The sequence below is a fragment of the Miniopterus natalensis genome, chromosome 4, assembly GCF_054644295.1.
Source record: "Miniopterus natalensis isolate mMinNat1 chromosome 4, mMinNat1.hap1, whole genome shotgun sequence".
Taxonomy (NCBI): domain Eukaryota; kingdom Metazoa; phylum Chordata; class Mammalia; order Chiroptera; family Miniopteridae; genus Miniopterus; species Miniopterus natalensis.
The window spans coordinates 78235137-78262458 of record NC_142084.1 but is presented as its reverse complement, the minus strand read 5'-3'; the positions used below and the strand labels follow the sequence as shown (position 1 = coordinate 78262458).

The window sequence follows — 27322 nt, the reverse complement described above, 5'->3', positions numbered from 1 at the left end:
GGTAACAGCAAGCTGACAACTTTTACATAATTAGAACAAACATATATTTACATTTATATATCCTCATATTGAAAAATTTAGAAAGCAGAGGAGACAGAAAGGAAAAATTAAAACACAAAAGACATGAGTAGTAGTAAGATGAACGATATGACTCCTGACACTACAGGTGAATGTCAGACTCTTATTTTAAAATTTTCTAATATTAGGTCAAAAAATAATATCTAAGTGGATGCTGTCAATTAGGGAATATCATAACACAATGACCCAGGAAGGTTAAAAGTGAAATGACGTTAAAAGAGGGTTCAAGCCCAGCTAGTGTTGCTCAGTGGTTGAGCATTGACCCATGAACCAAGAGGTCACCTGTTTGATTCCCATCAGGACACATGCTCGGGTTGCAGCTCAATCCTCAGTAGGGGGCGTGCAGGGTCGATCCCGGGTCAGGGCACTTAAAAGAATCAACCAATGAAATATAAAAAAAAAATGGAACAACAAGTCGATGTTTCTCTCTCCCCCTTCCTCTCTCTCTAAAAACAAAGAAAGAATGCCTGAGATTTTGAAGGGATTTGTAGGGAGGAAAAGATAAATGATGTTTTGATTTTGCTTATAAAGATTTAACTAGCCAAATTGCTGTAGATGGCTTCGGAGAAAAAAAATTCTTACATTTGGAAAATAAGGATCAAAAAACACTAATATTTCATATCAAAAGTCATAAAAATTGTAATCGCCCTTATCAGTTCATTCATTCCCATGTTATTAATCCTAGCCGATCTTGGTCTTCTTGTGAGCAGTTTTAGGAATCCGGTTTTTCCTTAGAGTTCTGCAAACCTCTTCCCAGTTCAGTGCTACTTTTGTAAAGTTATAGTCTCTCTGAGGATGAAACACATGTGGTAGGAATATTTTTTGCCAAAGCATCAGAGTAAAACAGTAATTGTCTGCAAATGACAAAAGACTTAAAAGTGGCCATAGTTGCCCTGCCAGTGTGGCTCAGCGGCTGAGCATCGGCCTAGGATCCAGGAGATCGGGGTTCGATTCTGAGTCAGGATGCATGCCCGGGTTGCGGACTTGATCCCCAATGGGGGCGTGCAGGAGGCGACTGATCAGTAACTCTCATCATTGATGTTCCTTTCTCTGTCCCTCTCCCTTCCTCTCTCTGAAATCAATAAAGATTTTTTTTTTTTTTAAAGGCCATAGTTAAAGACCTGGTTAGTTCACATACATACATGTAAAGAATGTAATAGACTTTGACTATATATAAACCTTTCTCAAGATCCCTCTTCCACAAACCTGCAACATACATCTACATTTTTATTTTCATCCCACCCTTTTCTTTAAACAATCATTTTATTTTAGGACAAAATTTCTTTTTCTTTCTTTACCAGAAAAAATACCCATGTCCTTTATATTCCTTCTTATCCAAAAAACACATTTTGTTCACCTTTCATCAACAGAAGTGCATCTCCCTGCTCCATGCCTTCTACTGAAAACATGTCCTGCTTTCTACACACAGTGATTTTGTTTCATTCTTATTATTTTTTGTAAAATAAATAAATGACCACAGCTCTTTTGTGAATTACTTTTGGCAAGGTAACTTGTACAGTGGTTTGCGTTTTTAAAAGACCACTTATTTTTCTCTCTTCAGTGCCTGTGGGCAAGGTTCAGGTTAGCTCCTGAATGTTTATATTTTAAAGGCGTGAGAAGAGACATAACTTTACCAGGACATGTTCAAATTTTAAGAATTTTATGTAATTTTTATAACATATTAATAACATATCTACATAAATATAACAAGATGTTCTGCATTATCTGTTTTACAGTGCTTCCCATGTAATTCGACATACCAATAAGCCTAATTAGTTTAACATTCCCCTTTTATAAGGAGCGAGAGCAAATCTTTAAGGAGCTCGGGGGGCCTCTGGAGCATTATTCCCAGGTCAGTAAGACTTAATTTAGAATCTGATCTTGGAAAGCTCGTCAAACAAGTCAACAGTTTAAAAACATTTGGTCAAATAGAATCATAGGTTATTGTAGAATAATACTTTAGTTACTAATTTAATCGTAGTGGCACAAGTCACCTCATTAGCATAAGAAAAGGCCACTGAAGCTCTCAGCACAGGGAATTCCTAGCAGTTTAGGAGCTTCTGTGCCAGAAATGAAGACCAAATATGTATTTATTATAAATCACAATATCACAACTACCCTGGCCTGAACGGGGGTTTCGCCCACTCCTCCTCCTCTCCAGTGTCCCCCTCAGCATCACCTCCATCCCTCACTGAGGTCACGCTCTGTGCCAAGCAGCATATGACTATTTACAGGGACTGCCTCCTCTCACCCTGACAATATCCCTGACAGGGTGCGCTGCTCTGACTGCATGCTACAAATGTGGGTACAAACTCAGAGTTCCTCTAAGACTGCATGGCCAAGAAGTGCTCAGACTTCTATGCTTTGAAATATCAACCCCCACCCCCAGTTTATCATGTTCCCTTCCTTTGTTAATTTTTTCCCTCATGTTCATTTTATTGTTGGTTTTCACCCTGTTCACTGCCAAAATTAATTCAAAAGGCTTATGATCATATAGATCAATAAAACCAAAAGTTGTTAACTTCTATCTACACATTCAAAAATGATGCTCGAATCGCTGTTCTGTAGCCCTTTCATGATTTAGAGCCCCTGTCCTCAAAGGTCCTTGTAAGACAAAAGTCTGAAATTGAAGAGCAAAGGGAGAGGTAGAGGTTCTCTCCAGAGGTGGTGGTGGTAGGAGGAGGATCTTGAGGTGAGAATTGGCTTTGAGCTTCCTGGCAACCAGGGCAAAGAGGAAAACATGCAGTGGTATGGCACACTTTAGGGCAGGCACAGGGAAAAGACCAGCTCAGAGGAGAGGTCATTTTCCCTGCTAAGCTAGGAAAGCTGTGGGTGTGCATATTGGTACGAAAGTGGCCTCAGGCCATTCACATTACAGGGGCTGCTCCTTTCTAGTTTCTGTGGCCCTGGGAATGGTGTGCTGCCAGGGCTTTAGAGAGTAAAAAAACCTGAATTTATTACTGCCTCTACCAGGTGACCCTGGGCAAAGGAATGTCCCCACTCAGTGTGGAATAATTTTTGCCACTGGAGTGGGCAGTGTTGAGAGTATTTGTTGAGAGTGTTACTGGATCGGGTCTGGGCCCGGGGTGGGTCTGTCTCAGGCCCACCAGTAGCATTTGGGTTCTTGACTTCATGTAGGAAAGATTTCACAACTTGAGTCCTGGTTGTTTTGAGAGTATGTGTATTAAAACTAGGGGCAGTGAAACAAAGGAAAGGCTTAAGGTAGAAGAAGAAACAGGAGAAAGTCAGAGAAAAAGGGGGCCTTGAAGACAGGTTCAGAGGGTAAGCCCAGGATGAGCTGCCACTGCCCACTGCTGCCCTGGTTGCAAGTCTCGTGGGGTCCCTTAGAGTTTAGTAGGAGAAAAGGAGCAGAGATACAGGGCGTGGGCATGCTCTAGCGAGAGCACTGTGACTCCTTTGTCTTGAGGCTTTTTTTCTTTATTGTTGAAAGTATTACAGACGTCCCTTTTTTTTCCCCATTGACCCCCTCCTTCCTGCATGTGCTCCCCCCTGCCCCCAGGCCTTCTCCAGACTATTGTCTGTGTCCATGGGTTATGCATATATGCTTATAAATTCTTTGATTAATCTCTCCCCACCCATCCCCATACCCACCCACCCCCCCACCTTCCCTCTAGATCTTGAGACTTTTACTCTCTTTGGCCAGTAGAAAACTGAGGGGAGATCCCAGGGGAGGGTCTTAACAGAATATTCATTAGCTTTTCTTTTCAGATGTTTCCTTCAATATGTTTATTCATCAAAATGTGTGTGTATAGAGGGGTCAGGGTTATATTCTGGTTAGTTTTATTTATTTATTATTTATTTATTTATTTTTAAAATATTTTTTAATTGATTTCAGAGAGAGGAAGGGAGAGAGAGAGGGAGAAGGAGAGATAAAAACATCCATGATGAGAGAGTCATTGATCGGCTGCCTCCTGCACAACCCCTACTGGGGATCAAGCCCACAACCAGGGCATGTGCCCTGACTGGGAATCAAACCTCAATCTCCTGGATCATAGGTTGATGCTCAACCACTGAGCAACACCAGCCAGGCTAATTTTATTTTTAAAAAACATTATTGAAGAGGGACCAAGACCAAGGCTGTTCTGTCTAGAATGTGCAAACAATTTGTTCCTGTCTTTGGTTAGGGAAGATAAACCTTGTGATTTATTAGCTTGCTGTAAATTGCTCAAATCATTTGGCCTTGTTTAATTATTTTGTCTGTTTCCCTTTTTCCACTTGCCAAGGAATTTCCCTAGCTTCTTACTATCCTGCCACAAGAGAATGAAGGCAAAAGTATTTCCACCAATTCTTGTCACCTCCTGTCTAGACACCTGAAGACAGACTAAAGAGTACATTGTGTTCCTGTGGGCAATGTGAAGGCTGGGACATCCAGGCCTAAGCTGTGGGTGGGAGCCCAGGAGGGGCTGCTGCTGAGATTGCACTGTGTGGCCCTGAGACAAGGGGCAAAGACCAGATCTAAGTTACAGCCCGCAGGACAGAAAAGTTTATTTTGAGGCCAGCTTGCTGAATTAGGACAGTCTCAGGATGTGGCCCCATTAGGCTGTGCAGAGCCCTCTGAAGTCATACTGTCTAGATGAGTGAATGAGTGAGGGGAAATGGCTCTTCCTCAGGTGGGCACATAGGGTCTCTCTTGCTCCAAAGTCCTGTCTCTTTCCCTTGCATTGGGAACAGCTAAGAAGGGATGTGCAGGGAACAGGTGCTAATGCCCTGAGGGCACAGGTCAAGCCAGAACCCTAGTGGGGAGGGGGATCTCCGTGTAAACTGCAACCCCCCTTCCCCCTCACAGAAGGTGGGTTGTGATGGAGTAATCGGCTCCAGCAAGCAAGAAGACAAGTGCGGTGTGTGTGGAGGGGACAACTCCCACTGCAAAGTGGTCAAGGGCACATTCACTCGCTCACCTAAGAAGCTGGGTGAGTGAGCCTCTCCCTCTGGCCCTGGGGCCTGGGTGGAAGTGGGACAGACTTGTCCTTGGGGCTCTGTCTGGATTCATGACTCTTGGCTGGGGGAAGGATCTAAAAGGGTGAGGTGGGAGAACCTCAGGACAGCTTGAGCCAGGCTCCAGGGTGGGTGGGGGACAGGGAGAGTGGGGGCCCAGGTGAGGAGTCAGGACAGAGGATGCCAGAAGATAGGTGCACAGGGTGGGTCTCAGATGTCTATTTGAGGGCAGGGGTCTGCGGAGGCCACCCTTCCCCTGTCTTCTAGGGCTGTGGGGCAGCTGTGGGTCCCTTTCTCCCTGCCCCTTAGCCCCTGCCCGCAGCTGGCTGTCAGCAAGATGTCTTTGCATTGCGAAGCGCAGGCTGCTTCCTCTCTGGGTGGGCAGTCAAGGCCCATGATACACTGGGGCCTCTGGAGCTGCCTTCGAGAGCAAGGCCCTCCGTGCATTTCTGCACCCTGGCAACCCCTCTCCTCTCACTTGGCTTTGTCTCCCCACATCCCAACAAAGGTTACATTAAGATGTTTGAGATCCCGGCAGGAGCCAGACACCTGCTCATCCAGGAAGCAGACACTACCAGCCATCACCTGGGTGAGTCCCGCAGCCCAGGAACGGAGCAGATCCACAGCCTGGCTCTACTGGGTATGGGCGGAGCCCCTGGGGGGTCAGAGGCCTGACTGGAGGGCCCCACCTCCCTGTCCCTGGCTCAGCCCACATCGTGGACCTTTTCTGGATTCACCTCTTGATGGAGAGGCCACGTGTTTGGATCAGAGGGCTCCTGGCAGCAGCTGTGGAGGGATATGTGTCACATACACCCAGCCCACAGAACGATGACTCCCCATCTCAAGGCTAAGGGGGACTGCCCCCACTACCCACTGGAAGGCAGGCAAGTCTGCAAGCAGCAGAGTCCTGAGTAGCCCCACATACCAACCACAGGGCCTGAGGCGGGCTGGAGGATGGCCTCATACAGTATATTTGCATGTTTTCCATTAGTGTAATTTTAAATCCCTAGGATTCTATCTGGAGTAGAGATTTCTGGCCACTCTTGAAATGTTGGCTGTTCCAACAGCTCTGGGTGCCCCTTCCCAAGTGGGAACCCCCTGCCGGTGGGACTCTGCACACTGAAGTTGCCCAGAGCCCCTTTTAGGGGCTCCACCCATCCTCACCCCCTCCCCAGAAAGGCATCTGAGCCCAACCTCCTGGGCAGTCATGGGGCCTGAGAGTGATGTAGGGGGCTGCTGGGAGGATCCTGAATAAGTCCCTTTCCCCAATTTGGGGCCCACCTTCTTCCCTGTGCCGTGGAGGCCAGACTGGTTCCGGATGTCACCATCAGCATCCCTGCTGACACATGACAAAGACCACTTTCTTTTAATACTCACTTTCCTTTTATTCTTATTTTAAGAAGAAACTTTATATTGCTACCCAAAATGCAAAACCAGTACTACTTGCCTTACACAGAAGGCAAATATGAAAGTCGGTTCCTGCCTGAGCCGGTTTGGCTCAATGTTTAGAGTGTCAGCCCATGGACTGGTCCTGGGTTGGATTCCGGCCGAGGGCACATCCCTTGGTTGCGGGCTCGATCCCCTGCCCTGGTCAGGAGGCAACCAATCAATCGATATCTCTCTCTCTCTCTCCCCCTTCCACTCTCTCTGAAAAGTAATGGAAAAAATATCCTCGGGTGAGGATTTTTTTAAAAAGTCAGTTTCCCCAAAAAAAGACTGCTAAAGACTCTAGGTCCCAGGCCCTCTCTCTGCAGGAGAGGAGAGTTAGTGACAAGTGGAGGACCTGTGGCACCTACTGAGGCTCACACTGTGATGTGGACAACAAGTTATAGGAGACTTGTGTAGGGAGTTATTTCCTCACTCTGTGCCCTGTCTGTGGGCTCCCTAGTCACCCAGCAGCTCCCCAGTGCCTCCTTCCGCACTCTGGGAGTGTGGGGCTTCCTGTTCAGCTGGATCCTCAGCTCCTAGACATTCTTTGCAGATGCCCAGTGACCTGAGTGGTCCTCCAGCCAGACCAAGCCTCTTCAGGGGGTGGAGAACTGGTGGGGCCCTAGGCTGGGCCACTGTTACAGATGGGGTAGGGAGACTCTGCTTTGCAGCTGGACATATGCTCACCTCATGGCAGGAAGCCCCCACCCCAACCCTGTGCCTGAGTGTCCAGCAGATGCCCTGCTGGGGGTTGAGGCGGGGAAGGCAGGGGCTCTGGGTGCCTGCTCCAAGGGGAGGTAGCCTTGATAGCTGTTGAACCACTTCTGAGCAGAGCTCCTGCTCCCCCGTGGCCTGTAGGGGCAGATCCGGGAAAGGACCCTGGCTGGGCCTGGCACAAAGGCACGAATTCCGGCTGAGTGGCAAAGGGAATGCCAGGCTCTCAGGTGATTTGGGTTGTCTGGCAGGGACATTCCCTGCATCTGCCCAAACCAGTGTGCCCCTCCAGCCTCCCCGCAGTATGCCTGGGTCTTGCCCCGGTAATCGTGGTGGGGGCTCCCTTTTGCCATTTTCAGCTGTCAAGAACTTGGAGACAGGCAAGTTCATTTTAAATGAAGAGAATGACATAGATCCCAATTCCAAATCGTTCATTGCCATGGGTGTGGAGTGGGAGTACCGGGATGAAGATGGCCGGGAGACACTGCAGACCATGGGCCCCCTTCATGGCACCATCGCTGTGCTGGTAAGTCCCCAGGCCAGGGGGCAAGTGGCCACAGGGTAAGGGGTGGAGCCTCCTGCCACACTTGGAACAGCCTGTCTGGCCTGTCCTTTGGACCAAGGATTTCCATTTGTGTGTCAGAGTGAGGAACAGACACAGAGCTGCCAGTCGGGCCTCTGAGCCCTAAGTCACCCCAGGGTGACCTCAGGCACCCTCCCCAGTAAGGGTTTTGGTTTCCTTGTTGAATGAGATTTATAGCCACTTTTCATCATGCTCCTTCACATCTGCCATCAAATCCAAGTCATGCCGCACCCTGGGAGTGATGGAAGGGGCTCAGGATATTAGGCCACCACACCCAGGTTACTCTAGACTTTGTTCCTGAGCAAGACTGCACCCCAGGTCTCTGGAGTTCAAGACCCCAGGCTGCTCCTGGTTATGGGAGTAAAGGGGGGGTTTTGGTTTTGTAATCACTTTTTAAAAACTAATTTTAATTGCATAAGTAATACATTTTGTCATAAAAAAATCAAAATACTACAGATAAGGCTAAGGTGAGCTCACAGTGGTGGGGGGTAGTCACCCAGGCCCCAGTACCTCATCCCCAGGGAAGCACTCCACTTGCTCCACCTGCAGGGACTGTCACCCCCAGATGCTGTTGGTGACCTGCCTGCCAGTGCACGTGCACGTGGGCCTCAGGACCTGCGATTTCTGTATTGGTAAATTCGCCTACTTGCTAAAATGTATCTGTAATCCCCAAATCAAAACTCAAAGTGATTTCATTGCCATTTGCAGACAAGTGCAGAGCAGTGAAAAAATTGTCACCTTGACATGTATGTCCCAGCTGAGGTGGAGCCAGGTGACACTGCTTGTTTTAAGCAAATGTCCTTTTCACAATGTATTTAGTGCCACATTTTTTTTCACATTTTTGTGCTTTAATGGGATGATTTCACTGTTTAAAATGGTCCCAGGTGGAATGCTGAAGCACTTTGTGCTGTTCCCAGGGGCGAGAAGCTGCAGGGTGGGTGCCCTATGGAGCCAGTGCAGCCTGTTAGAGGAGCTTCCTGCAGGCCTGAGTTACAGGGCGCTGGCCAGGAGTCAGATGGCAGGGAATTAACAACGTATATTAAGTAAGGGGTCTTTAAATAGAAGATGCATAAACTAAGGTTACATGTTGACGGTTGATGAAAATGTCATGACCAGAACCTCGCAGGACCCTAATCTGTGATCCCTGTGAGCAGTGGTTCAGTGCTGGGACTTTGTAGAACATGATGACCTACCGAGAATGAGACTGGGCTGTAACTGTGCCTCAACTGACCTTTCTAAACCGGCTTAGCGGAGGTAGAGAGTTGGGCAGGCACATTCACGGCCTCGCTGGGGCACAGGTCATCCCACAGGGAGATACCCGGATCTCGCTGACGTACAAGTACATGATCCACGAGGACTCACTCAACGTGGACGACAACCAGGTCCTAGAAGATGACTCCGTAGGCTACGAGTGGGCCCTGAAGAAATGGTCTCTGTGCTCCAAGCCCTGCGGCGGAGGTGAGGGGGCTTCTTGGGTTGGGGCCCCAGAGGAAGCCTAGGCTGAGTGGGAAGGGTCTTCTGGGTGAGGGGCTTCCTGAGCCCCCAGTGCCCTGCTGACTGCCCAGCCAGAGGCATGTGCCAGGTCTGAGAATATTGGCCCCAGGGAGGCTGAGGCAGTGATAGCTGTGTCTGAGTGACAAGGGCTAGCCCTGCCTGGGAAGGAGCAGAAGGTGAGCAGGAAGGAGGTCTTCAGGGCAGCAGGCCAAAGGCAGCCAGAGGGCATGTGTGGGGCTTGGTTGATGCCAGCACAACCTACATCAGTGTGGGTGGCAGGAGGTTGCTGCAAGGGTGACTTGGATGGGTTACTATGGCATCACAAAGCAGGGCACAGGGAAGACGTGGGCTGTGCTGGAGCCCTCTCTGCAGTGGTCCCTCCTTATGTTCATTCAGAAAGGCCTCCCAGACCTTCCCAGGGCAGTGCTGGGTACAGAGGGGTCCCTCCTGCTTCAGACATCAAGGAGTCACAGTTGGGTGGGACATGCAGGTTTACAGAAAGTCCTGATTTGTCCAGAGTGGACACTACTCCTGGAAGGTGAATGAGATCAGAGAGAGAAGATAGCTCAGCCTGCAGGAGCAGGTGGCTAGGACAGACCTCCCTCAAATGCCTAAAAGGTATTGGCTGAGAAGGTGGGTCACCCACTCCCCAGCACTGACAGATAGAAGGCTTTCCTTTCCAGTGCTTCCGCCCGGGTAATGGTGTCCCCAGCCTCCTGTTGAGCCTCCCCAACCCTGATGGATTTCATCTGCATGTCCTGTTGATTCTTGCTTCTGCATAGCTCTTGGACCCATCTGCTGTTCCCATCTTCCAAGCCCTGGCACTCACCTCGCTCCCTCCCAGGCCCTGTGTGTTCATTTGCCCCCAGAGTGACCTGTTAAAGGGCAGATCAGATCATATCTCTCCCTGGTATCATAGCCTTCAGCAGCTCCCTCTGCTCTTAGCATAAAAAACAATTCTCGTCATGACCCCCAAGGTCCAGGCAACTTGCTGACCTTTCCCACTGCTCACTAGGCCCTGGTCACCCTGGCCTTAGGTGCTTCTCCTGGACACACCACGCTCCTGCCTTAGGCCCTTTGCACAGCCTGTCTCCTCCTCCAGGAGCCCCTCCACTGCCTTCCCACTAAACAATACCCCGCATCCTCTACTTACTGTGATGCATCCAGATACCCGGACTATATCAGGCTGCCCCAACATATTCTCTTATGTCTTGCCCACTAAGCTGAGGTTTTGTGACTTTGGCACTGCTGACACCTTGGTCTCTGTAATTCATTGTTGTGGGGCTGTCCTGTGCATTGTAGAATTCTGAGCAACACTCCCCCAGTCGTGACAGCTAAGTGTTCCAGACATTTCCAGATGTCCTTTCATGCAAAATCACGCCCAGTTGAGAACTGCTGCACTAAACTGTGGTGGGAGGAAACTTTGCAGGACTTGTTCCTATGTTTAGCCAACTCCTGGGTCATGCTAGGTCCTCGGTACATATTAATTTAAGATGGAGCAAATGGCTAAGCAATGGGAAAGGAAATGAACCCTTCCCTCTTGCCCCAGGAGACTAGCCAGGGGACCAGGGAGAAGGTGGTCACTCTCCCTGGCCTCTCACTGTCACTCGGCCTAGGATGCTGGGAGGACACTGGGCTAGATATCTCCAAGACCTGGCTTGGGCACACTGCCCCACCCTTCCCCCACCCCATCAGAAAGTTGGGAAGAACTGGCCAAAGCTGCAGGTGAATCCGCCCCTTTGAGCCCCATGGAGGGGCCACATCAGCCCATTGAGCCCCCTCGAGCTCTCATCTTCAGGGTCCCAGTTCACCAAGTATGGCTGCCGCCGGAGACTGGACCTCAAGATGGTTCACCGAAGTTTCTGCGACGCCCTCACGAAGCCCAAAGCCATCCGCCGGGCTTGCAACCCACAGCAGTGCTCCCAGCCCATGTGAGTGCCTGGGGGTGCCCAGCCCCCTGGCCCCCAGCCTCCAGGTCCCACTAGAGGGAGTAGAGGACAAACCCCCAGGGCTCCCACAGAGGGAGGTATGGGATTTGCACCACCCCCAAGGCAGGGGGTGTGGCTCCCAGCCTTATATTCCTCGAGATGTTTGATGGATTTCTTTGTTAATCACCATGTTTTGTGGAATCTAAGAGACTGCACCCCTGCTTCAGACTTGCAAACATGAGACACTACTGTGCATCTTAGAGATGACGAGTGGTAATGCTCAGACAGGGAAATTGAAGCTCAGGATACAGGGCTAGCTTCTGGTCCTGTGGGAGGTATTTCCAAGACAGCCCATAGCAGTGGCGGCATCCTTGACCTCCAGTCCCAAGGTCTGGCAGGGCTGCATGTCTGGACCCTGAGCAGGGAAGACAGTTTGGTACTAGGAGGGAGCATGCGGGGTTGGGTACTAAGGGAGTTGACACTGCTGCCCAGAAGCGTCAGTGATGTCAGCAGAAGCTGAGGTCAGAGGTCAGAGCCAGAGCCACAGAAGGGACAGAGACTGACAAGGTCCCTCAGGCCTGGGCTGTCCATGGCCAGCCCTGCTAGGGCTCCCCATGGCCACCCCTGCTAGGGCTCCCAGCAGTGGACATGTGTAGGGTTCATTGTTTGCAGGACCTCGGGCAGGAGCACAGCAAACCTAGGGGGCATCTTTGTGAGAATAAGGAAGGCCTGGGGGAGCAGGAGGCCTGCCTTCTGGCCACTGAGGCCAAAGGGGTCTGACATGTGCCCCTCTGCCCTGGCAGATGGGTCACGGGTGAATGGGAGCCGTGCAGTCAGAGCTGTGGGCGGACAGGCACGCAGGTTCGCTCTGTGCGCTGCGTGCAGCCGCTACACAACAACACCACCCGCCCTGTGCACGCCAAGCACTGCAACGATGCGCGGCCCGAGGGCCGCCGGGCCTGCAACCGTGAGCTCTGTCCCGGTCGGTGGCGGACCGGACCCTGGTCCCAGGTAAGAAGGCCCTCTGGTACCCTGGCCCCCTGACCCTGTGTTCTAGACCCCCAAACCAAGCTTGGGTGGGACTGAGGTTGCTGGGGCTTCCTACCTTTGTCTGGACTCAGTTCATGCCCTGGGCCACATCCTGTAGGTCTCAGGGCACCAGTGGTACCATGCAATCAGTGCTCTGTTCAAAAGCCCAGTGGAATGTGTGTGCTCAGGGCCAGGGCTCCCATGTGCTATAGGCACCTGAAATCCCAGGAGGCTGAGGGCAGCATGGGCTCCAGTTTACTCGGAAGGCCCAGGTTCTTATCTCTGAAGGCGGATGTGTAGTCTAGAAGGCCAGCCAAGCTGGCAGGAGGGGCACAGATAAAGAAGAACTTAGACTTGGGCTGGAAAGAGTAATGAGGATGGTCTCAGGGACTGAGGAGCAGTTCTGGGGGCAGGTCTGAGCTGATGTGAGCACTGTGCCTCCAGCTCACAGCCAAGACCCGCCTTGGGGCCCATAATTCACTAGCAGGATTACAGGACTCAGAGGTTGGTGCCCTTGTGGTTATGGGTTATTATAGGGAGAGCTCAGAGTATAATTAGGGGAGAAAAGAAGGGCATGGCAAAGGCCAGAGGAAGCCAGCACATGCCTCCAGGTGTCCCTTCCAGTGGATTCACTGTGGATGCACCTAATTCTCCCAGCAATGACCTGCAGCAGCAACACACATGAAGAACTACAATCCAGGAAACCACCAAAGCCTGGGTGTCCAGGGTTTTCACTGGGGATTAGCCACATAGGCAAACGGTGCCTGTGTCTGTGATGATGTCAGTTACTGAAGCTCCAGATCCCAGCAGGAAAGCAGGTGCCCACAGAAATCACATTGTTGGTGCAGTAACTCAGTAACTCATAGCCTCAGTCAGGCATGAAAAACACTCTCACCAGACAGAGCATTCCATGGACTTGGTTCTCTGGAGCTGCCCAAGGGCCACTCTTGCAAACAGACCTTTTCTGGGACGGTAGGGTTTGAGCAACCAGGTCTGCTGAGTCAACCCCTCCTCACACACAGGGCAAGGACTTGAGAATTATTCTTGTTCAGGGCTGGGCCAGTTGTGAGCCAAGCCAGGAGTCAGCGTGACTGCTCCTGCTGGCTCCTCCCCATGGAGAAGGCAGAGGCGGACAGGGGCTGGAGGGGCCATCAAGGGTGCTGGTAGTATAGAGCCCTGAGAGGGGGCAGGAGTGAGAGGAAGGTTAGAGGAGATGGTCCTCTGCCAAAGCCTCCTGGACTCAGAGCTTTCCCAGTAGTCCTCAGTGCACAGCAGGTTTTTCTGGATCTCGGGTCTCCTAAAGTTAGAGCATTCAGAAATGCCAGGCCGTACATAGTCGCTCTTTAACTCACAATAACTCCAAGACATAAGCATGTATGTCCCCTCTTCAGAGCCCAAGGAGACTAAGGCAGCCACCCGAGGCTGGGGTGAGGCTGGGTCAGCCTCTAGTCCCCACTCCCCCCCTGCCCCTCACCACCTCTCACGTGTTATGGGATCACATGCGTGCAAGAGCTCTTCCAGGCCCACAGCATGGGAGGTGGGCCCTAACTGGTGACTCTCCACCTGCAGTGCTCTGTAACCTGTGGCAATGGGACCCAGGAGCGGCCAGTGCTCTGCCGCACAGTGGATGACAACTTTGGGATCTGCCAGGACGAGCGACCTGAGACAGCAAGAATCTGCAGGCTGGGCCCCTGTCCAGGTAAGCCCTCTGCTGACATGTTCCCTGAGCCCCAGTGTGCAAACCCCAAGGCCAGGGGGTTGGTCCAGGCAAATGCTCTTCCCACAAGTGGCCCAGACTCAGCATCCCTGACCTTGAAGTAGAAGTTGAGGCCTCCCAGGCCAGGGCTGGGTCCTTTCCATAGTGGAGAATGTAAGGAACTGCTCATCTCCAGGCCAGGCCAGGCCCTGATGAAGGATGGAGTGGACTCAGCCCATCCCTGCCTTCCTGACACTTCCTGTTGGTCTAGGAGATGGAAACAGACTCACAGTCACCACACAGCGGGGCTCAGCCAGACAGGTGCCCTGTGCCTTCCGCAGAGAACAACCAGAATACTGGCTACATGCAGACACCTTGGCAAATGCTGGACTTGTAACCTCTTTTGATCCCCGAAACAGCTCAAGATGTAGACCCCAGTACAAGTTCTGCCTATGGAGAAGGGAGCTCAGGAGGGTCAGGTGTGCCCTCCCCAGCTCAGGACAGGGGTGGTAGATCCAGATTCATTTGGTCCCTGTGTTCCTGGAGCAGGCAGTTTGTGTACTGCTCAGCCTGGGAGCCAGACCTGGTGTGGAGGAGCAGTGCACAGATCAGGAGGCCAGCAGGGCCTGTGTGCTATAGCTACTCCATAGCTGAGACCCGGGATGCATGGGAGAGGGGTAGAGAGACACAGGCCCATCTGTCATGAGGGAAACCCTTGAATGCCCTCTCGTTGCCCTTTCCAGGGACATCAGGTCTACGGAGCAGGGGGCGGGGGGAGCCCTCGCCAATGCCCCAGCAGCTGCAGTCCCCTTCTCTTCCCTCTAGGAAACATCTCCGACCCCTCCAAGAAGAGCTATGTGGTTCAGTGGCTGTCCCGACCGGACCCTGACTCGCAGGTCCAGAAGACTTCGTCAAGTAACCGGCCTGTTTATAACTCTGCCTCTGCCCTCCAGTGCATGCCCTGCGCCTTGTGGAGCTTGCCGTGGGCTCCCCTCCTCTCTTTCTATGGAAAACTCCCCTGACTCTTGCTGAGTGCTCTCGATTGAATCTGTTTTTTCCTGGGCCTCTGTGCTCGGCCATCTCCTTCGGAGCCTCTTGGCTGCCTGGCCGGGAGGGCCAGCCTCACAGAGACAGGGCCCAGGCACTGGCCTCTTGTGGGGGGGGCTGGGACCTGGTTGGTGATGGCTTGTAAAGGGTCAAAGATCTGTCATGGTGCTGGAAGGGCCAGAGGCCAAAGTGTGAATGTGACCACTTGGTGACCTCCTCGCAGGGCCACAGCCCTCCAAGCTGGAGCTGCAGGTTGGAAGTCAAGGGGAAGCCTGCCCATCCCCTTTCAAATGCACCTACCACCCAGAGGCTGGGGGTCTCGAGGCCCACTGTTTTGTGCTGCCATCCTGGGTAGCCCGGCCCTAAGGGTCCAGCGTTATATCAGGGGGCTTCCCAGCTGCCTCTTCTGCTGCTGCTGCTGCTACTGCTGACCCTGTGCTGAGTGTGTCCTCCTGACTCGTGCGACTGTGGCCTGCTTTCTGTGGCCTTGATGTCCAACTCACACAGTCCTTGCCCCTATGCCCTGCCTCCCCAGGCGCGTTCAGGTCAAACGGAGGAGGCCGGGGATGTGTCCCTCCAGTGGGACATAGGGACACACCACCTCTCCCATTCTTTGTCCATTAGCTCCGATGGCCTTCTCTCATCATGCGCACATGATCCCGTCTACAGGGGTGAGAGAGTGAGAGACTGTCTGATGCGGATGCGGCCACCTGCCAGTATGAACAACTACAGAATTACCTCAATTTTTATTGCTTTTTTGCTTAGACAAAACTATGTAGAAAATGCCTTAAAGTTGAAAGGTAACAGAATTGGCTGCTAACTCCAGCTTCAGAGGGGAACACGATCCAGGTAGGAGGCCGGCACTGCAGGTCTAGGGGGAGGAGATCCGAGTTATCCACCTTTGGCCAAGGATAAGGTTTCCCAAGCAGGTGGCCTGGCTCCCTGTGCCCCTCGGCCTGTCAGGGACCCAGACACTCTCAGGCCACCTGTGCGGGAAGGAGACCCACTGGCCAGTGGGCACTGACTGTTGCTGGAGCCCTCTCGGGCGCTCCCACAGCTCTGCCTTATTCCAGAGGGCAACACTCTTGGCCCTTCAAGTGACCCGTGTAGCATTCCCGCCGTCACTCCCACCACACCCCCAGGACTGCCCACCTGTGAATAGCAGCCCCCGCCACCGCCACCAGCCCTCCTGGCACTAATTACTGTTATGTAAATACTCGGTGTGTAACGCATACTAATTCTCACGACTGTTAACTTTCAACTTTGACTAGGCCATGCGAGTGACACGAGTGACTCTGGGAAGGTGCAATACGCTCCTGGGCATTGTTCTCTCTGTCTATATGCACTTTGGTTTATCAGGGATATTTTATTAGTGTTTTGTATGTATTTATGACGTATTATATAGGTGCCATTGTCGTTGCTTTTCCGGTGTTTTTTTTTTTATGAGACCACGTGAGTGTGTGCCAAAGTGACTGTGAAAATGACCTTTTATTCTTACTAACGCTGGAAAGACTTCCTGTCATGCAGCCCACAAATAAACTCAATAAAAGTTCAGTGAAACCGGGTGCTTGGGTTCGGCCCGCTGCGGCCTGGCTCCTTCGCGTCCTCTCGTGGCTGACGGCGCATAGCGCTGCGATGCCCTTCTGTCCCGTTAGATCCTTGGTTTCTGATTCAGACGGCTTGACTGCTCCCTTTCCCCTGCCAAACACAGGTGCTTAGGGTCCCTCTCCCACTGAGACATACCCCCTCCCCAGTAAAGACACCCCACTATGATTTTGAGTTTGGAACCATTCGTGCTAAACAAGCACCTCCAGGACCGTCTGTGTCCCCACCTCCTCGTTGGCGCTCCTACAGTCAGGAAGGGGCTCAGAGCCCATGGAGTGGACAAGCGAGGTCAGTCTCCAAGACAGTGCTGGTCCAGGTCACTGTGCCCTGAGCCACCATCAGGCCACCACCCTGGCTCCCAGAGCAGCTCTCAGCTCTCTGTTCAGGAAAGGAGTGGTGCCCATCTGGCCCAGGAGAGTCTGAGTCAGGGGAAAGGCAAGGCAGTGGTGGCTCTGGGCACCTGGCCTGCGACACTCATGAGTATGTGTGCCCTCAGACACCACAGGGCCTGAGTGTTCATTCACCTTGCTAACCAGGATCAGACAGAAGGTCAGGGTCTAACAGGGACCTTCTCGCCTGGTGCCCAAGTGGTGCCCTGCCAGTGGGTAGGTATCTCATCTCCCTTTCCTGTGAAGGTGCCCCATGCAGGGAGGAGGGAGACGGTGAGAAAGTATGATGTGGGGTTACCATAAATCACGGATATGGGCCTCAGGGCACAGTGCCAAGCCCCAGGTGTCGGTTTGCAGGGTGGGGGTCATGGTAGTTGTGGCTGAGTCCAGCCTGCCCAGAGCTCTGGCCATTGAAAGGAATTCCAGCTCCAGAGAGACAAGGTGACCAAGACAACTCTATCTGACAGAACCACATCCAGTCTCCTTTCCGAACAGATCAGGAGAAATCCCCACTACAAGGGCTCCCAGCTAGAGCTGCAGGCCACCCAGAGTGCCATGTGCTTGGGGACACCCAGGCAATGGAGGGCGTGGGCAGATGAGGGATGCCGCCCACCCACTTCTTTAATTTGTCACACAATTTTTGAAAGGTGAAATGGTGCATTACGCTTGACAGAGAAAAGGAAATGAAGCTTCCTCCACCCCAGCCTTTTCCCAAGTGTGGGGGACAAAGGGGATTCCAGTTGCTTATAAATGTGGCCCGAGTGCCATGCAGCAGCCCCGCTCTCATTCTCGTTGCCCTTCACGGCCACCTCAGGAGAAGGGCTCATTGGCACGAAACCTGGCCTCTCTCACGCTTGCTCATTTCTCTCCAGCTCAGACCTTTGCAGTTGGGAGAATCTCCCTGGAATTTGAGGAATTAAAATAGGACTTACAATTTGACTTAAGAGGACGTAAAACTTTTCTTTGTATCTTGTTTAGGGTCACCTTGTTTACCACACTAGTTTTACATGAGTGGTAGTATAAAACTTTCTTCTAAAATAAAATTTAAATTAAAAAAAGGTTAATTTAAAGGAGGAAACTACTAAGCAAATAATAACACAGGTGGTATTCAGATACAGCCAAGATGGTGGGAATGGCACACGGATGACTTCAATTATGAAAAATGGGTTTACTCTCAACAGTTTGTTGACTGGAAGGCACTAGGTCTTGCCAGTGCATTGCTGCTGGGACTGGCTGAAGTCTGAGTATTATGACACTGAAGTGATTATCTTGGTAGAGATCCTGGGCAAGTCAGTCCCTCAGCACGTGTCACTCGTCCCTCGGTGGTATAATTTCACCTTTGTCACGGAGGGCTCTCTGCTCAATGATGCTACTTAAAAATACACAGCCATTGTATTGGCATCCTTTTAAGAGCAGTGGGTAATGATTATTTTGAAATTTATCTAGGCTGACACTGGCATAGCCAAACGCTTGGCCAGTAGCTTTTTCTCAATTATTTATACAGTCACTGACTTATTTTAATTTTTTAAAACTGAAAGCAATGCAGCCTAATGTTCAAAGGATATCAGACCCAGAAGTCCAATATGTAAACCAGGTAGAAAGGAAGGACAGGGACACCTAGCCCTCAGCTGTCACCAGCCTGTTAGTGGCAGAGAGATGGACTGCTCATCCCAATTTGTCCATGTACTCAGCAACAGTATCAAGCTCTGATCTAGGCAGTGGGGACACCGCCAAGCACCTGACCAGAAGTCAGTAAACTTTTCCCCTAAAGGGCCAGATAGTATTTTAGGCACTGGGGACCTTGTGGTCTCCCCTACAACTACTCAGCTCTGCCGCTGCAGTGAGAAAGCAGCTGTAGATAATAAATGATTGGCATGCCTGTTCCAGGAAAACCTTATTTACCAAACCAGGTGGAGGGAATGACTTGGCCCAAGGATCTAGTTGGGCAACCCCTGCCTTAGACTGATGTGATGCCTGCTTCTCAGGATTCCAGCCTAGTGGGAAACAAGTGAGGGAAGATGCTTAATATCAACCTTGTTATGAGTACAGGAGAGGGCACTGCTGTGCGGCAGGAGTGGCCCCACTCCCAGCAGTGCTGCCAGGCCAGGCTCCACCCTCGTCCTGGGCCCCTGCCACCCCCCCCGACTATTAAAGCCTGCACCTCGTCTTATCAAAAGCTCCCTTGGGTCTCCCTGAGGTCTGTGGCCAGTGGTTTTCACACAGCTCACGTGCCAGAAAGGGACAGTGGCCAGGGAGGGGGAAGGAAGGGAAAGGGACTCTGAGCCCCTCCCACCCGTCAGTTTCAAACAAGACTGCTCCGATCTCATCTGTCTCATGTTTTGAGAATCTGTGTCAGACTTCATCTATCAGTTTTTAAACCCTGAAAGCCACGTCTCTGGATCTTCGAGTTTGATTTCTGGAATCAGCCCACAGCCCTCGACCGCCTGTCTACCTTTCTCCCGCCACGTCCTGAGCCCGTTGCACAGTCTCAAGGGTAGGAAGACCCAGCTGTTCTTGAGCAGCTGACCTGTGTTTATTTCTTCGCACTGTGGGTCCTGAAGCCGGTCATGCTTCCTCCTTATTTTGGCCACTTAGAAGCTCAGAGCCCAAATTGGTTCCACCTCGGGTGGAAGGTGCCTCTGTGTGTTCTTGCCTGTGACGTTGGTATTACAAAATGCGTAAATGTCCTGTTTTGGACTTCCTCGTATTCACATTTATAGTGTTTACATTTGTACCTTTATGCGTCCTTCCGTTCGCTGTCCTAGGCCCTAGGGATGGAGGGAGCATTCAACGACAGCTCGGTGCTCTGCCCTTTGGAGCTTTCAGGATACTGAACAAGTCACATATTAGTCACTTTATCTGACAGTTAAATCTGAATTTGCCAACTGGGATGAAGCGCTGGGAAGGGGAGACCCATGGCACCCGGAGACCACACTCTGGTGGGATTTAACCTCCTACGGGAGGTCAGGCGATGCTTATCTGAGGAAGATGTGTTTCAGCTGAGAAGAGATGAGACGAGAGCAGCTGGAGGAGGGAGGGAGGCCCAGTATGAGCAAAGGTCTGGTGGCCAGAAGGAGCACCAAACACAGCAGGAGGTCCAAGGCCTGAGGGAGACCAGAGGCGAGGGACAGGTATTCACTCGGAAAACGACGAGGGGCAATGCAGGGACTTCACTCGGGACAGTGACATGATCACATCTCCAGTTGAAAAACATTCTGATTGTAGATAAGCAGGTAGAAAGGAGGCTCTTACCACAGTGTAGTCAGCGTGTGGAGGTGACAGAGAGGGTAGTGTGAACATATCTGAGAGGGTGTAGGAGGAAATACTGATGGACTTGGAGATGACTGGATGGGGTGTGCACCTGAAGGGCCATTCTCTGAGACAGATGGTACCAGGAGAGGTCGTGGGCTTGGGCTGGACGAGTGGAATCTCAGGCAGCTTGGGGACTATTGGGATTAGGGGGTGTCTAGTAGGAAGTTGCACCCATGAATCTAGACCTTGGGGAGTTTGGGGTTGCTGCCCAACTAAGTGGTCACCAGCCTGTAGGGAACATCACAGACTGGAGCAGTGGCCACGCGGCAGGTGACTATCAGAACCGTGGGCCCTGAATGGAGGGGCCTGCTTGTCTGCTATGGCAGGAAGTTTTGATGGGCTGGCATAGCTTCAGATGTGGACGCAGATAGTGCTGGATGTACAGAATGATCCGTAGATGTGGTTTCCATCCCGCGGCTGCCCTTCCTCCCCTCTTTCCTCTCTTTCAGTAGGAGATGAGGTCACTAAGGAGAGAGGGGAAGGGAGGGCACAGCAGAGCTTTGTGTGGGAAAGGTTGGGATCCTCACTGTGGAGAGCAGAGCGTCTGAGCAGAGAAACACAGTAGGCAGAGTGGGGCCCACTGAGGTCAGTGATCAGGAATTTTCAAGATCAAATACCCCTTGTGATATTACGCATTCCTTCATATTGAATGAATTTTTGTGTTGTATGTGGAAGGAGGTGGTAGGGAAAAGGGAAGAGGAATGGGAATTTGGGGAGTACACGGAGCGTGGGGGGGGATTGAAGACAAGAGGAGGTGGATGGGTGACTCAGTATAGCTGCAGACTGAGTGGGAGCTAGGCTAGGGAGAGGGCAGCCGCGTGGGGAGAGACAACGCGGCCTCCAAGGAGAGGGTCAGGCCTCCATGCAAGCCGGACTGTGGATGACCAGTGCCCTGGGCAGGAGGGAAGGGGCAGGGCATGCGGGGCAGGAGGATTTGCCTACGTGAAGGCATCAAGTTATGGAGCCGTTTGCTTGGGAAATGGCCAGGAGCTCAGTGCAGCAGGCCCACGGGGTGGATGGAGCAGGACGTGAGGCTTTCGGGTACGCTGAGGCAAACAGAAAAAAGCGCACACAAGTCTGGGTAACTTTTAATTTCCCTTTAGGCACTTCTCAGAAATAAAGATCATCTGGGGAGTATAGTGAGGATGGGAACAGATGTGAGGAGTGTGGTAAGGCCACAGCCAAGGCTCTGGGGTTTGCTCTATCAGGTTTTAGGAATTGGCTCTCTTAGGTTTAATTTTGTTACAATTACTGATTATAGGTTGTTGTAGAGCCAAACTTTACCAGCCAGTTTCATTGGGGTTACCACAGGGATGTTACGTGTAAAAATCTGGCTAAGTCTCATTCTTTAAAATGAGCTTGGAACCACTCCCTGAGAACAGACAGGCCTCATTTCTGTCTCAAGCTCTGAGGAACTGAAAAATCTAGACTCAGCTGGGGCCTGCTTGGAGGAAGGGATCATTGCTCACAGCTTGTGTGCTGCATTCCAGGGCAGGGGTCCTGCGCTCCTCCGGCCTGGAAACCACACAGATCCTCCGTGTGAGCTCGCTTGCCTCTGCACTCTCTCTGGGCTCTTTCAAATGCCTCCTGCAGCAAGCTGCTCCCTGTGGGGACACAAGGTTTCCCTTATCTTGTCCTTCGGTTATTTGTCCCACTTTTCTCTTTCAGAGGGCCGCTGCCAAGGTGACAAGTCAATGTTCTGTAGGATGGAAGTCTTGTCTCGCTATTGCTCCATCCCAGGCTACAACAAGCTGTGCTGCAAGTCCTGTAACCTGCACGACAACCTCACTGATGTGGATGACAGGGAAAGGTCACCGCCCGGGAAGCATAATGACATTGAAGAGCTCATGCCCACCCTCCCAGTCCCCACTCTAGTCATGGAGGTGCAGCCTCTGCCAGGCACGCCCCTGGAGGTGCCTCTCAATGCCTCCAGCACCAATGCTACTAAGGATCACCCCGAAACCAATGCAGTTGATGTACCCTACAAAATCAATGGCCTTGACAACGAGGTCCAGCCACCCAACCTAATTCCTCGCCGGCCGAGCCCATATGAGAAGACTAGAAACCAAAGAATCCAAGAGCTCATTGATGAAATGAGGAAGAAAGAGATGCTCGGATAGTTCTAATAAAATGGAAAGGTAGCATCAATAGCATTTTTTTTTCTTGCTTATAGAGATATTCCATGGAATGACAAATCCTGTGTCATGGAGATGAAGCCAAAATTTCTAAGTCCAAAAAAGTTTTGAAGGAACAGAGGGAGAATGGCATAAAAATATGTGTATGTGTGTGCGCGCAGTTGTGAGCATGTGGCAATGAGGAGAGCGCCTGAGTGTCCCAGCCCGAGAATGTTCTAAGTCCTGAACCGGCGTTGGGTGTGGGGTAGCGAGGAATGTGGAGGTTCTACAGCCTCTATCAGCGAGGGAGAAAGAAAGCACTTGCCTCAAGTTTCTGCGCAGTAACCGGGCATCTTCCTTTCCTCAGTGGTGACAACCCTTCTGGAAACACAGGACATTTCCTTCTAATCCCCAGGCCTAGACACAAACCACATGGGGCCTCTTAGGAAATGGTGATTTATTTACTAACTGACCAGTCACTAAAATGAGCACACTGAGGTGGAGGCTGGGAACTCCAGTGCCTTCAATGACCAGGCAGGTGGTGAGGATGAGTATGGTGGCCAGCTGGGGACCGGGACCAACCTGAGAGCTGCCAATTATGGGTCAGCTCCAGCATTCCTGCCTCTGTGAGAACTGGGCCCCGCTGCCACATAGCATGCTTTTTCACTAGAAGTCTAGATTTGCATGTGAAAATTCTCAGTCTTTAAAGATCAGCCCAAAATATTCTAAGGAGGCCTGGGAGTCTGTTAGGGTCTAGAGCTGCCAGGCTGCAGCCTCTGGTCTCCATGCTTGGCCTGACACAGCCTTGCCAACTAAGGACTTAGGGGAAGACAACTGACCCATTTGCACTAGACCAGCTGCACTAGAATATCTCAGCCATGTCTGAGCTGTGACACTGACCATTTCTTCCCGGAAAAGTACCGGGAATCCTATAACTTTGGCTTGAGGATTGATCTAAACAGCCAGTCACGTTTTCTGAGAGAGGAGAAGCCAGTGGGGTACAATCCCAGGTCTCTCTCCTCTCCATGAACCCTGGCCTTGCTTGTCCCCTCTAGCCAGCCTGGCCTCAGCCCTGCAGCTCCCCAAAGAGGCTCTCTCCTCCCCAAGCGCATGGCAAGGCTGAGAGGCATGCACTGTGCTGGGAAGTCCAGTGAGTGATCAAGGCCCTGACTCTCCCAGGGGGCTGGGAGTGCTGCCACCAGGTGGTCATGCGGAGGGACCTACTTTGGGTGCTTGGGTTTGCTTCTGATCACCAGCCTGGCTTGTGGGGGATGGGCTTGCCCTATGGAGCCTCCCAACTCCCCAGCCCTGCCCCCACTTTCGTCCCTTAGAAGCTTCAGCAGGGAACTGCAAGGCATGTCCTCTGATGGGAGGCTTTGGGTGGGGGATGGGGAGAGCCTGCTGTATCTTCTGCTCTTTCCAAAACACTAACCCTTTCTACCTTGGCAGAATGGTGGTTTGTGAGCAAGATGTGAATGAGAGATAAATAAGAAGGGAGTGAGTGGGGGTGGTTGGGAAAGCAATGGCTAATTTTTACATCTCCCTGCTTTGATATTAACATGCAGCTTAAATTTCCCAGAATTATAAGACCTAGGGGGCACATTAGCTCCTTTGCTGGGCCTAATTCTTAGGCTTTTCATATCCACAGAAGTTCTAGAGCCTTTTCATTCTTGCCAGTCATAGATCTTAGAAAACTCTTTCTTGTTTAAGTGCCCATTATAAGGACAAAAATACTGAGGCTCAAGATAACACCATGACGGCTCCTTTATATTGAGTTTTGAGGTGCAGTCTGTGTGAATCTGTGCATGTGTGTGGATGTGTCTGTGTGTGTAGTCTAAGGGACACAAAAAGGGTGTAGGACATAGTGAGAACAGTATCTGGGATAATGCTTCACCGTCCAACTGGGTGATGCCCAGCCATCCTGTCCCCTGACCAGCCTGCCCCCTACCTCTGCCCCCCATGTCCCACACACGCTCATGCACGTCCCTGTTTTAAAGGAGCTTGCTGGCTCCTAAAACCAAACTGGAGAAAACGTTTTGAACATCTCTCCTAGTATAACTTCTTCTTCAATAAGATTTGGTATAAAGTAAATCCTGTCCGTATAATTAGGAAATAGGTCTCTCTGCTTTCTCTCAGCGGTAGAACCCCTGGCACTATTCATGGCCTGAAAGACTAGGCAGTTCTTGCTTGGGTCTGTCTTGGAATGTAAAGGAAGTTTGGGGTGACTAACCCTGGCCAGAGGGTATTACTCAGTCTACGCAGCCTGGAGGCCTCAGAATGAGAATGCTCCACTCCCAGATCCTGGCAAAGCAGGGCTGCATATCTTGGGGCTGGAAGTCTTTGGAGAGAGGCCCTAGGTGGGACATTGCCAAGGGTACCTGTGTTTTGCTAGAGGGAAAGAGAGGTCCTCTGGACGCTGTAGACCAGCATGGCCATGTCCACACATGCTATCCTTGGTGCCTTGGACCATATATCCAGAGCTCTCCAGAACTAGACAGTCCTCAGAGGTCTCTCTGTCCAAGGAACGCAGTGTTCACCCAGCTCTGAGAAACTGCAAATCTTCACGGAACTTGGGACAGTTGGAGAGCAGGCTTAGCAACAGTCCCGAGCTTCCAGAGCCAGTGTTCATCCATCCCTGTGTACAGGGCTCCTGCCTCATAGGGGAGGCCAAGCAGGTATTCGAGCCGAGTCTCATAACACCGTATGTAACTCAGACATCCTCTGTCCACAATTCTGAAATATCAGCTGATTTTTTAGAGTCTCCCATTCACAGGGAGACTCGTGCTAGCACTTTGGAACTTGGCTCTCTGATATACTGCTTTTGGAAAACCCATGGAATTTCACATATAAGCATTTCACTTATATTTTAAGGTTCTTGGTGTGTGTTTTTTCTTGCTTGTTCTTTTGTTTGGAATATATAAATGGTGCTTAATAGCAAAGTCTATCAGATGACTGTGTACTCCTGTTTGACAGGCAGCCACCACAAAAACCATCATGGTGCTGAACTCCAATCACATTTTATCTTACTGATCACAGCAAGCCATAAATTTGTTTTCTGTATAGTAAAATTTGGTTCCTTGATTTTATAACTTATTAAAGTCAAAATGTCTGTGTTTTTGCACATTGTGCTTGCGTTTGCTTCTTACCTCAACGGCACTTGTCCCCATTCCCAGCTTGAACTTGAGCAGGTAGAAGGATGTGCCCTCAAAAAAACAAGAAATGGGAAGGGGACCAGTAGGCACTGAGCCAGGACCCTGCAAAGGGCAAGAGGCACCCAGGGGGACCCATCCCTCTCCCAGTTGCCCATGCAGTCAGCTCTCCAGGTGACATGACTAAGCCCACAGCTCCCAAGGAAACCTTTAGTTCAGCAAGGAGATGAAGACTCCAGGCGCCTCCTCTTCCCTGATTCTATGTTCTTCTCTGCTGTGGTTAGGACCTCCAGAAAAAATACTAGATGTTGAGTTAAACTTGAACTTCAGAGAAATAACTAATTTTTTAGTATAAGTATGTTCCGTTTTTATACTAAAAAGTTTCTCATTGTTTCTCTGAAATTCAAATCTAACTGAGAATCCTGTATTTTGATTTTCTAAGTTTGGTAACCCTACCTATAAAAGACAAATCCATTCACTCTGGCCCCCTTTGATACTAACAGGTGTTGGGGAGAAGGAAGACTGAAGGGTGGAGGAGAGTTCTCCTGATACCCCAGCCAAGGGGGAGGCCAACAACATGCACCAGTGCAGGAGGAAAGGAGCAGAAATCGCACTAGTTTGGACAGGGGCTGCAGGTGGCTTTGAAATGCACAAGATTTCTCATCTTGTTCATTTAATTTTTGGGACTCTGTTTTCATAGTATAGTTAGTCCTTTATAACAGAGAAGAGGAAGTGTGTGTGAACTCAGAATGGGGAAGGAAGGTCAGTTGAGTAAGCAGCACTGGCTGAGGCTAAACGTTTGCAAAGGTTATTCATACCAAATAGCTCAGAGAGGTTCTTTTAGAAAACACGTCTGAGTTACAGAGGGAATGGTAAGGAAGACCCAGTCTGTGCTTTCTGAACTTGTGGACAGATGGTTAAGAGGAGCTAAATTATGTGACTGCAGAGGTTCTGGCCACCACTCCCTCCTCTGCGCACTGTGTAAGTCCCTGACTCCCAGGCACAGAGCAGCCACGCCATGGTTATATCCAATGGCTTTTGCCCCAGCCTTAGAGGCCACCTGGCCAGTATATTACCTCTGTACCTCATGGCCCCATACAGGTGTTTCTTTACTTTTGTGATATTACTCATAATCCATACTCCCATAATTTTATATCCAAACATTTTAATGCACATCCCAAATTATGCATGTCCTAGATGATCTTCACTTACCTCAACTCTCCTATGTATGAACTTTCACATCCATTCATGACCAAGTGTAGCCTGGACAGGCAGGGTCCAGGAAGTGCTGGCCTGTCAGAGTGAGACTTCCACACTGTTCCCTGGGGGGCTGCCTCAAGATGGTCCAACCTCAAATACACATAAAAATACACAAGACAGGGTGTGACTGCCCCACAGTACATGAAAGTTACCAATGCTTTAGTTTAGTATGTTTATTAACATATAGTTCATTTTCAAATTTCAGTGAGTTATCAGCTGTTAAAGTGTGTAAACATTTTTTTGGGACACCTTATATTGTGACTCCTAAAGTGACCATCTTTCCAACAATGCAAATCCTTAGAACCATGCTCACAAACTATGTGCTAAAAGATAAAATTTTGGCATTTTTATTTCACTGTGGACTAATAAAATATAAAGGAATTAATAGAAAAATTAAATAGAAAAGCAAGATACAAAGTACACACTCAATTTTTAAAATAGTTTTAAGGTATAATTGATATACAATAAACTACACATATGTATGTGTAAAATTTGACGTTTGAAATATGTATATATTTATATACACATATGTGTATGTAT

The 27322-nt window shown here is 50.6% G+C and overlaps 1 protein-coding gene across 1 annotated transcript in view; it reads left to right on the top strand.

Annotated features, from left to right (window-relative positions):
• ADAMTS2 (ADAM metallopeptidase with thrombospondin type 1 motif 2) overlaps positions 1-23213 on the top strand; it is a 150160-nt gene extending 126947 nt beyond the window's left edge. Inside the window, exons 14-22 of the mRNA XM_087816894.1 lie at positions 4886-5009; positions 5543-5623; positions 7536-7702; positions 9058-9217; positions 11052-11184; positions 11985-12192; positions 13780-13909; positions 14732-14821; positions 21928-23213. Of these exons, the coding sequence (XP_087673020.1) occupies positions 4886-5009; positions 5543-5623; positions 7536-7702; positions 9058-9217; positions 11052-11184; positions 11985-12192; positions 13780-13909; positions 14732-14821; positions 21928-22379 (1545 nt within the window). The 3' untranslated portion in view covers positions 22380-23213. The remainder of the gene's footprint in view (positions 1-4885; positions 5010-5542; positions 5624-7535; positions 7703-9057; positions 9218-11051; positions 11185-11984; positions 12193-13779; positions 13910-14731; positions 14822-21927) is intronic.
• The last annotated feature ends 4109 nt before the right edge of the window (positions 23214-27322 follow it).